The sequence below is a fragment of the Cervus canadensis genome, chromosome 17, assembly GCF_019320065.1.
Source record: "Cervus canadensis isolate Bull #8, Minnesota chromosome 17, ASM1932006v1, whole genome shotgun sequence".
Lineage (NCBI taxonomy): Eukaryota > Metazoa > Chordata > Mammalia > Artiodactyla > Cervidae > Cervus > Cervus canadensis.
The window spans coordinates 45,976,535-45,991,837 of record NC_057402.1 but is presented as its reverse complement, the minus strand read 5'-3'; the positions used below and the strand labels follow the sequence as shown (position 1 = coordinate 45,991,837).

The window sequence follows — 15,303 nt, the reverse complement described above, 5'->3', positions numbered from 1 at the left end:
AGAGTGACTGGGCAGGGGAGGCATATCAGTGGCTTGAACCTCAGAAGAGGGAGCAGAATGCTGAGCCCCTACAACGATGCCTCTATCCTGGGTACACACGTGCCCCTACTTCCTTCTGGACTTCTCTCAGGACTGGGCACCACGGCATGTATTAGGAGAAGCGGGCCAGTGCAGGCTCTGCTCAGCCATGGACCAGAAATCTCTGACTGCAGGCTGCGCTGAGAAGGACTCGCCACCCGTTTATCTCACCGGAGCCCAAGGAAGACACTGGACGCACATACAACCTTATTGTGCTGCTTTTAATTACGAAAGATGTAAAACGATGCATTATAAAACTTGGAAGCTACTTTATACAAATTTCCAATCTTTAAATATTGTTTGACGAGGGGCATGTGGACTAGGATACTGGTGGGAAGTCTGATTAGTTTTGCTGTGATGTTTCCATCACAAAGCCGTGGAAGAAACACGCTTGGGACCAGACCGTCCGTGCATGAATCAGAAGAGACGACAAGGGTCAGAGTAGAAAGTGTCTTCAACTATGCAGATGGACTGGGGTATACATTTCAGCTCAGGTAATATACAGTAGACTTAGGAGAAATGAGACAGGACAGTGGAGAATTCATGTTGATCTAGACATAACCAAGGTTCTCCTGACACCTTATGTCCTAAAAACCACAACCATACAGAAGGGGGAAGAAAAAACAGAAACACAGATAGGTTTTTAGTCTTATGCTGTTTAACTGCTAGTAAATGAGAGTAGTACAACCATGGATTTCTTGTGAAAAACTAAATATTGAAAAATAGTTTACTCTGAAGTCTGCAGCCATTTCAGATGCTGAGGACCAAAGGCAGCAGTGAGGAGGTCAGGGCGACCCCTGTCCATGGGTGTCCTTGACATGGGTAAGCAAGGCAGGTTGTATAATGTCCAAAACCTTTTCACAGGAAGAGAGGGGATGGACAAACTGGATTCAGTGCTAAACCTTACTGTCATCGTTACCCTCCCCCCAAACAAGTCACTTTTCCCAGGAGCCTCCATTTCCACAAGTCCTTGGTGAATGCCCAGGGGAGCATACTTGGTCCTGCAGGTCTCGGGGTCTCTGGCTGTATGGCTGGGCTGCTGTGCAGACAGAGTTAGGACCCTGACACCAGTGATCACCACGGGTAAGGCACTGTGTAGAGAGCAGACTATCCTGGAATCTCCATCAAAAAAAAAAAAAACACCTCTCATGACATCAGCACTCCCCCTTGTCTGAAAGGCTAGTTCAGATCTCAGGGGGTTTCTGACACATGAGAGGCAGGCAGCATCTGGCTCTTTCAGCATGTTGGGGTGCTGTGTACAATGAAAGGCCATTTTCTTTCACAAAAAGTCGCTGAGATCTGGAAGTCTAACTGGGAATAAGGCTTCGAAGGGGAAGCCCACGGCCCCTTCCTGAGCCAGAGCTCAGGCAGGGAAGGCTCTGGTCTTTCTAATTCAAGAGGGGGGTGTTCAGAGCGAATGTGATGCAGGAAGACCAAGACCTGGGCTCCACACTGGAGACACAGCGGTACACCGTTGGGGTTACTTAAAAGATTGGAGGGAAGGCAGCCCCCTGGAGACAGAAGGAAACAGAAGGTCTGGGGAGGTCAACAGCCCAGGACCCTGTGACAGACCCCTTCCTGCCACCAGGGACACATGTCAGGTTCAGACCCACACGGTGCCGCTTTGCTTCTTTAGGTGGGAGCAATCTGGACCCTTTAGCAACATGCCCGGTGTCTCCTGGAAAGAAGCTGTCTGTCTGGTTCTAGCATCTTTATCACTCCTTCAGTGTGTCTGTCCACCCTATGCTGTCTTCCCAGGCCCGTGTGAGGCCCCTTTGCCCAGACTCCTCCCTGATGGTTTTTAAGCCCACCCATCGGGGTTTCTGGTCAGGGGCTGGCATAGACTGAATCAGAGGTGCTGGTGGAAATACAGTAATACCATTTTGTGCTAAAGTACTGATGCCTAATGATGGTTCCGTAAATTAGGCCTTCGTTTTACTATACATTATTTCTTCAGCTTCAGAGGGTGAATCTCTTAATGCAATCAAGAGCAAAACACGGGTCTGAGAGAGAAGATGTTTGTGATGGCTGGGACCCCCGAGGTCCCAGTATGGGGGAGGCCCCAGCTTGCTGAGCCACCATAGGTGCACTCACAAGACATTGTCCACCCACGTGCATAGACTTGAGGAGGACAAGGTATGTGGCCTAACCGTGGACTTGGGTCACCTAGTGTTAAAAGCATCTTAAAGTGTGTGCTTCACTTAACCACAGGCATAAGTGTTAGAAAAGCTGAAGCTCTGAGAAGCTTTGGTGAGGAAGAGGGTCAGTGAAAGATTAGACTGCCTCCCAGCGAGGCAGGTTCATTCATTCGTGCTTCATCTGCTCATTCACGCGTGTGTGCATTCGACGCCCAGGTCAGCAGCACCTGCTCAGCGCCAGGCACTTGTTGGGTGCTAGGGGTTTGGTGATGGGTAAGGCACAGTCTCTGCCCTCAAGGAGCTTACGGTCTAGTGGGGTGACAGGAACACCCCCTTTCCACAGAGAACCAGCTTCCCTCTGCTGCTGCACAGTTGCTGGGGAGGGGTGGTGGTGCTGGTCCAGACCCCTGGCCACTCCTCCTGGCCAGTCTGTTGACAGGGAGGTCTAGATGGTTTGGAGCTTGTCTAGAGGACATCGTGTGCCTGTAAGATACCTACACACAGCCCCCCTCTCTCTGTCTTCTGCAGCCACTGAGTAGAAGCCCTGTTCTCTTCAGGCTCATCCATTACCAGGGGATTTTGATTTTTTTTTTTTCTTCAGTGACAGAATAAAATAAAATAGTCTTCCTTTTCCTCTCATCCAAAGGAAAAGCGGTACTGCAGCAGCAGAGAAGAGATTACAAACCGGGAGAAAACCAATTAGAATTCAGTTTGCTCAACTCATGTCTGTTCTTGGACATGTGGCGGAAATCCTTCTTTGTGTTTGAATGGAGGTCTCTCAGGGAGCCCTGGCCCTCTGCACTGCCCTGGACATCCCATGGCTGCCTGGGGTGCTAAGTCGAGGCAGTGGGACCATGGCAGGCATCGTGGGGCTTGGTACCGTTGCTGGAGGTGAGTCGGCTCCTGGAGGCCCACAGCCCCAGACCGCCCCCCACTTCGGGTCCTTTCTTCAGTGTTGACTGAGATCAGTGGTTCTGAGCATTATACACGGCTACTGAGGCCTCTCGGTACACATTTTCTTTTACTCATTGACCAACTAGAGGGTCAGTAAAAGATGTCACAGGTGTGGTGACGACCGAGTCATCAGAAGCGCCAAAGCAGCAGGCTTGCAGCGACAGGGCCTGTGCTGTGGGCCTGAGGGACGGCGCCCAGCTCTGTGGTTGAGAGAAGGCCACGGCGACTGAGATGGGACCTCATCTGTGAGCTGGGAGCTGAGGAATTGGGTTCCTTCCAGGTCAGAAGCCTGAGTTAACTAACACCCAGGGGTGGAGCTGGTTCCATTCCGTTCTGTTTTAGCTGTTTCGGAAATAAGTCCTCCTGTCCCATTCTGATCACCTCACAGTCGGTCAGCTCGAAATGTCTCTTCTACAGAGGGGTCGAGCAGGCCCATGCTGGAATCGCTTAACATGTTGAGTCCGTCCAGGCTCAGAGGTTCGATCTGGAGCTCTTCCTCCAGTGGGAACGGAGTGTCCACGCTTAGGTTGACCTCGGGCATGCCTGCCAGCGCACTGCTGAGGTCTTTGAACAGGCTGGTGCTCGAGTCTTCTAGAAAGAGCAGCGAGAGAGGAGAACAGTGCGGATTAGAAGGCGTGGGGGCCAGGTCACTCAGGACACGACTGGTGATGACCCCCTGCCATCTCGCCAACCAGGACAGTCATCACCCATGTCCCAACCACTCCCAGGCCCACAGTCCTGCTCTGGAATCTGTGTTCTTTGCAGTCAGTTCCACAAGTCCCAGTTCTGCAGGTTTCCTCCCTTTGAACAGTGGTCAGTCACTGGAAACTAAGCAGGTTGGAAGAAGGCTTGGATCACTAGGCCCTTCCCCACTGCCTCACAGTCTCTGGGGCTGGACTCCCAATTCTTGACAAGGTAAAGCTGAGCTGCAGGGCTTTCATGTTTTGGCTTTATATAATGTTATGTTGTTTAAACTGTCTTACAGCGGTATCTGGAGAAACATAGTGACGTGAAAGAAGCAGCTGGGAGGTGGCCCGCACTCACCTGTCAGGACGGTGTTTGGGAAATTCCCGCAGTTGGAATACAGGTTTGGTCTCAAATGAAAGGAGTCCTGTGGTTCTTGGGGACTTTGTTGCACCAGGGGCACCTGGAGGTACCAGAGGTCACTGTGTGAGGGATGGTCTCTGCCTCCCTGGGGAGGACTGTGCTGTGTGCCCCCCAAGCAAAACCAGCCATGGGAGCTGTCATACCCCTTCTCCGCTGTGACAGCCCACACAGAACATTCTGCTTGGGTAGCGGGGGGACTGCAGTGGAGGAGGGGCCTGAGGGCCACACTGTGGGTGATGTGTCCCTGTTCGCACACTGCCTGGCGCTCTACGCCATCCTGGATAATGCCACTGGCTGTGGTTCCTGCAGGCCCACCAGTCACAGCCACCTCCCTCCTCAGAACACTGAGGCTTCTGGAAACTACCATGGGTGGGAACCCTTCAAAGGCTCTGTCTATAACCAAGGAAGTGATGGGCTCTTTTCCTCTTTGCTTTCAAAAGAAATGAGACAGTAGACACCGCTCCTTCTCTCACTCAGAGGGAGGAATGCAAGCAAGCCTCTCTCTGCAAAAAGCCTTGATGAGGATGGGTCAGAACTGGAGCCTATTTTAGGTGCCATTCCTGAAATCAATTTTTAAACCATTAAAAAATCTTTCAAAAGTAGGAGTTTCCATCACTTTTCAGAAAGACACTGACTCACCTAGACTCACATGGCTTCTCTAGAAAATCAGGCGGCAGAGACTATTGGTTCTCACCACTCCCCATGGCCTACACGGAAAACATCTGTCTTTATTTATTTTACTGTTTTTGTTAGGTTCTGGAAAGTGCTCTTCCTTCTCTCCGTAATATATCCTGGAGCCCAAACCATAATTATCGAATACTATAAAATCTTAAAGGAAATCAACCCTGAATATTCACTGGAAGGACTGATGCTGAAGCCGAAACTCCAACACTTTGGCCACCTCATGCGAAGAGCCAACTCATTGGAAAATACCCTGATGCTGGGAGAGACTGAGGCAGAAGGAGAAGGGGGTGACAGAGGATGAGATGGTTGAATGGCATCACCTACTCGATGGACATGAGTTTGAGTAAACTCCGGGAGATAGTAAAGAATAGGGAAGGCTAGCATGCTGCAGTCCATGGGGTTGCAAAGAGTCAGACACAACTTAGCAACTGAACAACATAAAATCTAGGGATATAAAAGATTGTCTGTATTATTAGGGAGAAACTAAAAAGCAAAAGAAAATGGCTGCATGAAAGAACCTTCAGGAAGGATCCCTGCCTGGCCAGGATGGGCTCCCAGGAGGCCACACACAGCAACTCGGGCCAAGGCAAAGCCCTTGCCTGCTCCTTATCTTCTCATCATGATAGACCCATGGATTGCTCGGTTCCTTCCAGCATGAGCATGTCTACAATTCTATGGCTAGAATGTCATCACAAGTCTTCCACCACGTGTTCCAAAAGGTCCTCCACTGATGCCTGACAATGAACTAAGGCAGCCGGCACCAGCATCTAGGGCTCGGGGCGATGCTAGGCTCCCCAGCTGCTGAGCGCACCTGAGGTCAGAGACGTACGGTACCAGCCGAGCCTGCTGGGTGTGGGTCTCCCCTCTGGAGCAGCCTGCAGGTGACAGTTCCTGCTCTGGGACGAGGCAGGCCCGGGCACTCACTCACCTGCTGAGTAAGGGCTGGACCTGGCCTCATGGACTGCTGGTCAAAGCTTACATCTGGGAAGAAGCTGGTCAAAGATGAGCCCTTCAGGGAAGAAGGAAGGAACCATTTAGCTTGGAACACAGGGTGGCATGAGCATCCCCTCTTGCCTGGGGCTCCGGGTGGGACTCACCTGCGCTGTGAGGAGCGGGAAGTCCGACTGGGGCAGCGATGAGGCCACCTGGGGCTGCTGGGCAGGCGGCTCCTGGGCATGGGGCTGCTGCAGCAGAGGCTGGGGCAGGTCGTGGGCTGCAGGGTAAGGGGGTGGGGGGGACACTTGGGCTTGAGCTTCTGTGGGCAGGAAGGAGAGTGGGCTTCGATCCGAGGACACCATCTGAAAAACAAAGCCACTAAGTACTCAGCTTCTGAGTTGCTAGTGGTCAGTCCTTCATGGATGCTGTTGTTGTTTAGTTGTTGTGTCAGGCTCTTTGTGACCCCATGGACTGTAGCCCACCAGGCTTCTCTGTCCATGGGATTTCCCAGGCAAGAATACTGGAGTGGGTTGCCATCTCCTTCTCCGGGGGATATTCCTGAGCCAGGGATTGAACCCGAGTCTCCTGCTTGGCAGGAAGATTCTTCAACTGCTGAACTACCAGGGAAGCCCCCCTTTACAATTAGGAAATGTCAAAGTGAGGAAAAACCTTGATATTCTCCTCTCCCTGGCAGTCTACACTGTGCTCTGAGAAACCTACTTCTGTTCCTGCAAAGTATACTTCAAATGTCACTTCCCCACAAAACATTTTCCATTCAGCGACAATTTCTATTGTCTTCAAAAACAAACAAAGCAAAATGCAGCCAAGTTAACCAGTTTTGTCTCAGTCTTCTCAATGAGGATCATGTTTGCTTGGTTTTTTTTAACAGCCATAACTTCTGGTTAAAAATAGAAGACTGAAAAACAGCACTTAGCTCTGCTGTCTACCCAAACCCCACTGAAACCCTAAAACAATGTTAAACAACAACAAACATTAATAAACAAAATGAAAACCATCGTAAATAATGCTAAAATGAAGATAAACAACACGAGGATGAAGATAATGAGAAGGAAAAAAATGGGAATGAAGTTTGGAAAATGAAAAGCAGATGGACACGCAGTAGCTGGCTGAGCAGACCTGAGGGAACCAAATGCAGGGCTGGCAGCGGGGAGGAGGTCTGGTTCCATCGCAGAGTCCCCGAGGGGTGGGGGTGGGGGGGAACGGGGAGGGGGCAGCAGCGGGAGAAGACGAAGCTAAATCTGGAAAGGCTGGCAGGCAGCAGTGGGTTCCAGAGCCCATGCCTGGCGGGAGGCTGAGGGCTGCATTCTGAAGGGAGTATGGCCCCGGGGTCTCTGGACTGGGTGCATCAGACCCTAGAAGGTGAGGCGCTGCTGAGAATGCAGGGCTTCTGAGAAAGCAAAAAAAAAAAAAAAAGCTCACTGTGGCCCCTTGAGCCTCCACCTCTCCTTCCAGTTCAGTTCCCACAATGCTGGGCCTGGGCACAGGCCAGGCGCAAGATCGGGAGAGCATCCTTTGGGGATCTGACCAGCCTGGGAGACAATCCAACTTACGATACCAGAGGGCCCCCCAGGAAAGGGTTGAGCTGGATCTGTCTACAGTGAAGACTGTACTCAACAAGCCCACCCACATACACAGAGCTTCCAATCAGTTTGTGTGCATGTGTCTGTGTCCTGTTGCTAAATATGAGCAGGATGCCAAGGATCACCAGATCATGAGGGAAGTGTCTGGATGTAAGTCAGAGACCCAAGCAGACAAACTGAGAAAAGAAACCTGGGGAAATTTATGTAGGAAGAAGTTGTCATGAAAAAGAGAATTATCAATACACTATTTAGGGTGATTAAAAAATCCTTATCTTTTAGAAATACATACTTATTTATAATATGCACCTCTATACACATTTTTAAAGAGAGGGGATATGGATAAAACAAGATTATAAAAATGTCGAGGACTTCCCTGGTGGTCCAGTGGCTAAGACACTCCCAATGCGGAGCGCCCAGGTTCCTACAACTAAGACCTGGTACAACTAAAGAGAGCTACTTCTTTAAAAAAAAAAATGTTGATGACTGTTGAGGCTGGCTGATGGGTATAGGAAGATTCATTATATTATGTTCGCTGCTTCTATGCAATTTGGAAAATATCTATTCAAAGAAAATAAAAAGAAACTGGAACAAAAATTATCACTAAAAACCTCAGAGACATCAAAGATGATATGCATCCATAGAATAAATATGATGCTATGAAACAAGGAACATTCAGAGAACGAGAGCAAAAAATGTCTTGGCAGTTTAAAAGGATGAGAGCAGAAATGAAAACCTCAACAGAAGGGTGGAAGATAATGTTAAGAAACTCTTCCAGAAAGCAGAGGAAAAAGACGGAGAGAGAAAACAAAGAGAAAAAAATAAGGATGCTAGAGGGAAAGTACAGGATGTCCAACATTCATACATTCAAGAGAGAACAGAGAAAACTGAAGGGAAGAAACTGTCAAAGAAATAATTCAGGAAAATTTCTCAGAAATGAAGGAGGTGAGTTTCCAGGTCGAAGAAACCAACCAGATAGTCAGACTCATATCAGGTCACATTATTTTGAAGTTTTAGAACACTAAGGGGGGAAAAAAGAAGATCCTGCAAACCTCACAAGGAACAAAGGGAGATTTAATTCAAAGTATTAAGAATCAGAGGGGGTATCCTGGTGGCTCAGATGGTAAAGAATCTGCCTGCCAATTCAGAGACATAAGAGAGGTGGGTTCAATCCTTGGATTAGAAAGATCCCCTGGAGGAGGGCGTGGCAACCCACTCCAGTATTCTTGCCTGGAGAATCCCATGGACAGAGGATCCTGGCGGGCTATACAGTCCATGGGGTCATAAAGGGTTGGACATAGCTAACACTTTCAGTTCACTTCACTTCAGGAATCAGAATGGCACTGGATTTCTCAGTAGCAACTCTAGAAACTAAAAGGTGACAGATTAATACCTTCAAAACTTCAAGAGAAAATTATTTCAAATTTGAATTCTACACTTAGCCAATTATTAGTTAAGTGGTGGCTAGAATGAGGACACACAGAAGTCATGCCACGTCACATGTACTCTTTCTTGGAAAGCTACTGGAGGGCTTGTTACTAATGTATCAAAAGGAGATCTACCCAATGCTGAGAGCTTGAGATTGAATACAAATACAGAGAAATACATACAGAGAAAACCACAGTGAGAAAAACACAAGACATTTATTAACTCCCAGGAGAAAAAGCTCCTCATTTTGTTATTTCGTAGTGAGCTATATGGTTCAACTCTGATTACACTGCTACAACACTAAAGACTGAGTACTGTTCTATTCAAAACTAAATGTAATAAACCACACGGTGAAGATGAGGAGAATGAGTAGGAAAAACATGTGGGAAGGGGGGAGGGAAGGACCTGGGAGGGTTGAAAGAGAACTAAACCCTAGTCTTCCACAGGAGGATGTCGTTAGACAACACCTAACACTAAAAACCTAGAACAAAACCAGCATGAAATAACACTGTTATACAAAGAGCAGCTAAGATGGCCGAAAGTAGCCACCTCCAGGCAGTGAGAAATATGGCTGGTGGGGTGGGGAAGACAACTGTTATTTCATAACAGGCCCTTTAGAGCTATCTGACCTTTGAAATTATGTGCACAAATAACACTGATTTTTAAAAAAAAAAATTTTTTTTTAATATTTAGCAGATAAAAATGAAAATATCTGAAAAAGAGTGCTGTTTATCTCTATGGTCTCCATAAAATGTAGCTGCTGCTGCTGCTAAGTCGCTTCAGTTGTGTCCGACTCTGTGCTATCCCATAGATGGCAGCCCACCAGGTTCCCCCATCCAGGACCCCATTTTGCCAGGCAAGAGAACCCCGATTCTCCAGGCAAGAACACTGGAGTGGGTTGCCATTTTCTTCTCCAATGCATGAAAGTGAAAAGTGAAAGTGAAGTCGCTCAGTCGTGTCCGACTCTCAGTGACCCAATGGACTGCAGCCTACCAGGCTCCTCCATCCATGGGATTTTCCAGGCAAGAGTACTGGAGTGGGGTGCCATTGCCTTCTCCGAAAATGTACCTAGACAGTATTATTTTTTATATCCTGTAAAATAATCTGCTGGTGGTGGTTTAGTTGCTAAGTCGTGTCCGACTCTGCCACCCCATGGACTAGAGCCCTCCAGGCTCCTCTGTGCATGGGATTCTCTAGGCAAGAACACTGGAGTGAGTTGCTATCCTTCTCCAGGGAATATTCCTGACCCAAGGATTGAACTGTTGTCTCCTCATTGCAGGCGGTCTTCTGCACTGCAGGCAGATTCTTTACCACTGAACCACCAGAGAAGCCCCTATACAATAATCTTGCAAAATAAATTAAAGGCAATCCAATAACATGAAAGAACCATTAAAAAACAATTATGAAATACTCTCTTACCCTCTCCCGAAAGGGATTACTCATATAATAAAGATCCCATAGCTAATAATTGGTAAAGAGTGACTCATAACTGGATCTGCTAACCTCTGTTGTGTTCTGTCAACTTCTTCTTGCTAAGTCATTACTCACTTACAGTGAAGTGGTGAGTAAATGATGTTATAATGTATCTAGGGAGTGACCAACAGGTTAAAAACATGTTCACTGATGACTGTGAAAAACCACCCTGAAAACTTAGAATAGAAACAAAGTCAACAAGTCAGAAAGATGACATTTCCCACCCTAAATTTCTGTAGCAGGCTTGTGACTTCAAAGTGTGCCTCTTTCTAAACAGACTCATCCGGGTCATTTTATAGAGATATGATCCTACTGTACCTAAGCATTTAATCAACAAGAGAAGGACTGTTCTTAAATCAGTCAGTGTAATTAGGGACGAGGTCTAATTCAATATGGAAGCTTCAGGAAGGTATTTCAATGTCTTCCTCGGCTTTCTCTGTGACTTACAGTGCTCAGAGATCAATTATTGATTTTCCACACCAAATTTAAAACCCCAACCTGGCTTCCCTTCTATTTCAGACATAACTGGGTTTCACCCTCCACACCTGACCCCTTTCCTCCAAGTCCAACTTCATGAAAGTACCACCAACTGTTCAGTGTCTGCTTAAGAGTAAGCAACACAATGGGCTTCCCTGGTGGCTCAGAGGTAAAGAATCTACCTGCCAGTGCAGGAGACATGGGTTTGATCCGTAGGTCGGGAAGATCCCCTGGAGTAGGAAATGGCAACCCACTGCAGTGTTCTTGCCTGGAGAACCCCATGGACAGACGAGCCCGGCGGGCTACAGTCCATGGTATCACAAAAGAGCTGGACACGACTGAGTGACTAAACAACGACAAGGCAACACAACAACTCTGCTCTTAGGAATGATTTGATTTCACACAGAAGTGAGAACTGACTGCATCCGAGACCTCATGGACCACGCTTAGAGTGAGGACGTAGGTTCAGTTCCCATCTGCTTCAGTCTGTTTCACTGTTAGTTTGCTTGCTTTTTACCTGTGAGGCAGGATACGGGTTCAAGGGGCTGGTTGAAGAGAGCTGTCGGCTGAAACCTTGATGTGCTTCAGGGCCAGGAGACAGTGTGAGGGGGCTGACAGGTGGCTGCCTGCGCCGGGAGGGGCCGCTCAGGCTGGTGGTGGAAAGGGATGGGTTGCTGAGCGAGAAGTGGCGGAGTGAGGGGTGGAGGGCAGAGGCGCTGGGAGCGGAGGCCTCTGGGTGGCTGTTGAAGGAGGAGGAGAGAACTGTCTTGCTGAGCGTGGCCTGGATGGAGGGGTTGCTCCGAGAACTCTGGAGACCTGGAAGACAGCACGTTCACAACTTATGCCTCATAGTTACCAACCACATCTTCTGTTTCCCAAACAGCAGAGAAAAAACTCAACTTCCTATTTGTATTTGATGATGATTTTGTGTGAGAAGAAGCTCCGGGCAACTCTCCTGCTGGAAAAGGTACCAAGGTTGTACAGCAGAAACGAACAGAATGTTGTAATGCACTTATCGTCAGATTAAAAAAAAAAAAAAAAAAGGAACCTATGAACCAGGAAGTGGACTCTCCACAGACACATTAATCTTGGATTTCCAAACTTCTAGAACTGTAAGAAATAAATGTTTGTTGTTTAAGCCAAAGGGAAAAAAAGTGGTATCAAGGGCAAGGAGAAGATGCACTCAGACTAAGAGGCACAAAGCCATTCTGATGAGAATGGTTTCGACAAGGAACAGTGCGGGAACTCTGCTCAGTGTTACGTGACGGCCTTGATGGGAGGGGGGTTTGGGGGAGAGTGGATACATGTGTATGTGTGGCTGAGTATCTTTGCTGTTCAGCTGAAACCATCACACAACATTGTTAATTGGCTCTACCCCAAAACAAAATAAAAAGCTTTTTAAAAACGGATGAGAATAGATTTTTCTTGAGAATGAGATTATGTAAACAACCACTGGGAGAGTAAGAACTGGTAGGCAGGCAGCAGCAGAGGCGAATGTTCAGTTCCTCTGCTCCCGTCCAAGGAACAGATCCCAGGGCCGGACAACCCACTGTGTTCAGGGCCCCCAGTGCCTGGTCCCTGACAACCAGCCAGAACCCTCGGTTGCCTTCACTGGGTGTCATGGTTCTCGATGTGGGGGGCGGGCTGCCTCAGGCGGGCTCTTTAAACACCCTGAGCCCAGGGCTTCCTTTCTCTTTGTTTTTCTGGCTCCTGAGAAGTTGTTCATTACTGTCTCCTCCAGTGTGGGGAAAAGGATGCGCTTGTTGGTGCTTTGTTTTAAGGGGAGAGGAGTGAATTTTAGCAAGAGCAAGAGAGTTTGGGAAAGGCATTTCCATAACACATGCTGCAAGGACACAAGCTCCAGGAGGCCAGGGAGCCTGTCCTCTGCCCTGCTGGCTCTCTGGCACCTGGCCCAGGGCATGGAAGGGTGCCTTCATTCCATGAATGAATGCTGGCCCTGCAGTGCATCTCCGTGGACGACCCCTGTGTTTCAGAGCCCAGCCCACCTTCTTGTGCCCACTGCTGGGGTGAGCAGAACTCTGCGTTGTTTCACATTGACAAAAAGTTAAGTGTTAGATGAAAATTATGGAAATGCAGAAATGAAAAAGAATTTTTAGCCAGTAAGTGATTCTGAGGACTTCCCTGGTGGCTCAGATGGTAAAGAATCTGCCTACAATGTAGAACCCAGGTTCAATACCTGGGTTGGGAAGGTCCCCTGGAGGAGAGCATGGCAACTCGCTCCAGTATTCTTGCCTGGAGAATTCCATGGACAGAGGAGCCTGATGGGCTACAGTCCATAGGGTAGCAAAGAGTAGGACATGATTGAGCACTAACACACATACACACACCCACACAATTGATTTTGAAAAGGTAGGAAACATGTCTCTGACAAAACTCTAAGTAGTTATCCCCCTACCTAACTCACCATGGAAAGGTCAGAGATGTGGCTGGCTCAAATAAGAATGAAAAATAGAGCCAAAGATATGAATTTAGACTTTTTTTTTTTTTAAACTCAGTCATTCAGAAAGAAAGCACACACATCTTTAAAAATATATGTGCAATCTTTCATACCATGCGCTTTTAAGGAGTGTGTAGAAACACTAAAAACTTAAGCACTGGTTGTGACATATCCTCGATAATACAATGCTTGTTTGAGGAAAATAACAGCCAGCAATTAAACACAGGATTTTCAGCTGAAGCAGCGTCCAAGGCTGTGCTGGAGAATGCCAGCTTCCACAAGACCCAAGGGGGCTAAGTGCCAATGCTGCTGGACTCACGTGACCTCTGATGACCTTATTCAGAGATGTCACCAAGGTCACATAAGTAAAGCAGCAGGATAACTCAAAGACCCTAGAGACCCCAAAGACTCCCAGAGACCCCAGGGACTCAAACTCCTATGGTAACAGCCAAGTCACCTTATGAGTAGCTTTTTAGTACAGTTAAAGCACCTTTAAGCACTTCTGAAAATTTGATCCAGTAGTTTTGAACTGTGGCAGATTTATACTTAATATACATATCTATTAAGGATAGATATTTTCCTTATACCCATAATTTTCTAAAATTCAAAATATTCTCTTTTGCAATCCATTGGGAAGTTGGAAGAGTTTAGAGAGATATCTGCAATTATTAAATATCATCATATGTTGATAAGGGACCACAAACATTGTTCAGCTAACACAGAATAGAATGGACACTTATTTCTTGACTCTCAAATCTTATTCTCCAAGTCCCTGAGGCATGTGGGCTGGAGAAGACAGTGAAGAATGACGTTTTGGACTTTCCTGGCGGTCCAGTGGTTAAGACTCCACGCTCCTAATGCAGGGGGCTAAGATCCCATATGCTGTGAGGTGTGGTCAACTCTGCTCCCCCATCCCCCGAAAAAAAAGAACAACAACAAAAAAGAATAAGGTTTCACTGAGCTGCCCCAGAGCTCATCAAACTCAGCAGAAAGAGAACCACCTAAGTGAAATGTCAGCAGAATTGAGAGGTACACAAGCTAGTGGGTTGTATGCATGCGCGCTCAGTCACTCTTTTGTGACTCTTTGTGACTCCATGGACTGTAGACCACCAGGATCCTCTATCCATGGTACTTTCCAGGCAAGAATACTGGAGTGGGTTGCCATTCCCTACTCCAGGGGATTTTCCCAACCCAGGGATTTAACTCTCTTCTCTTGCATCTCCTTATTGGCAGGTGGATTCTTTACCACCAGGGCCACCTGGGAAGCCCAGTGGGTTATTATCTCTAACTCAGACACAGTCACTCTCACTCTACGATTTATTAACATCATCTGGCCCGGGACCACCAGGGGACACAGGCGTGGTCCCAGTAGAGCAGGGACCACTTACCAGAAGAGCCTCTGATGCCGAGGTGAGTCATGGCAGCGGGAAGGTTGCCCACGCTGTTCCCCACACTCATACTTCCAAAGAGGTGGTCACCGGTGTCCAGGGAGGCTGGCAGTGGCGCTGAGTAGTGCAGGTTGGTTAGATCTGGCAACGACCCCCCAGTGTTCAGGGTTCCCAGGAAGGGGGAGAGGCCCATGTTTTGACCGTTGTGTGGGAAAGTGCTGAAAGAAAGAAAGGTTAAGTATTACTCTCTAAAATGCATTTGGCTGTGGGGGAATAGGATGTGTATGATACCTTTCCGTGTTTGATAAAAGCCATGGGTACCAAAGATCCAAGTCCTCGTGGAGGCTGTCTCTTCCTTGTTTTCAGAGTGTGATCTGCTTACCTGTAATGCCGGACTAAGGATGTCATCTATGCCTGTGTTACAGGAATCTTTTCTAAGACAAGATTAGTTGCATGTGTGCGCTTTTACTGTTTTCCTTTGTCAGCATTTTTTTTTTTTTTTTTTTTTGGAGTGCAACTGTTTTATAATGTTGCATTACTCTCTACTGTAAAAGGACGTCCAGGAGGGAGGGGATACACATATA

General features: G+C 47.7%; 1 protein-coding gene across 4 annotated transcripts in view; it reads right to left on the bottom strand.

Moving 5' to 3' along the window:
* Positions 1 to 280: 280 nt before the first annotated feature.
* Positions 281 to 15,303, bottom strand: part of CRTC3 (CREB regulated transcription coactivator 3) — a 98,236-nt gene continuing 83,213 nt past the window's right edge. For 2 of the 4 annotated variants that reach the window (XM_043489504.1, XM_043489502.1), the window contains exons 10-15: positions 14,720 to 14,937; positions 11,391 to 11,689; positions 6,059 to 6,259; positions 5,890 to 5,970; positions 4,215 to 4,317; positions 281 to 3,761 (exon numbers count right to left, since the gene is read on the bottom strand). In XM_043489504.1, coding sequence (XP_043345439.1) covers positions 3,553 to 3,761; positions 4,215 to 4,317; positions 5,890 to 5,970; positions 6,059 to 6,259; positions 11,391 to 11,689; positions 14,720 to 14,937 — 1,111 coding nt within the window. In that variant the 3' untranslated portion in view covers positions 281 to 3,552. The remainder of the gene's footprint in view (positions 3,762 to 4,214; positions 4,318 to 5,889; positions 5,971 to 6,058; positions 6,260 to 11,390; positions 11,690 to 14,719; positions 14,938 to 15,303) is intronic. The other 2 variants (XM_043489503.1, XM_043489505.1) reach the window with 2 other exon arrangements.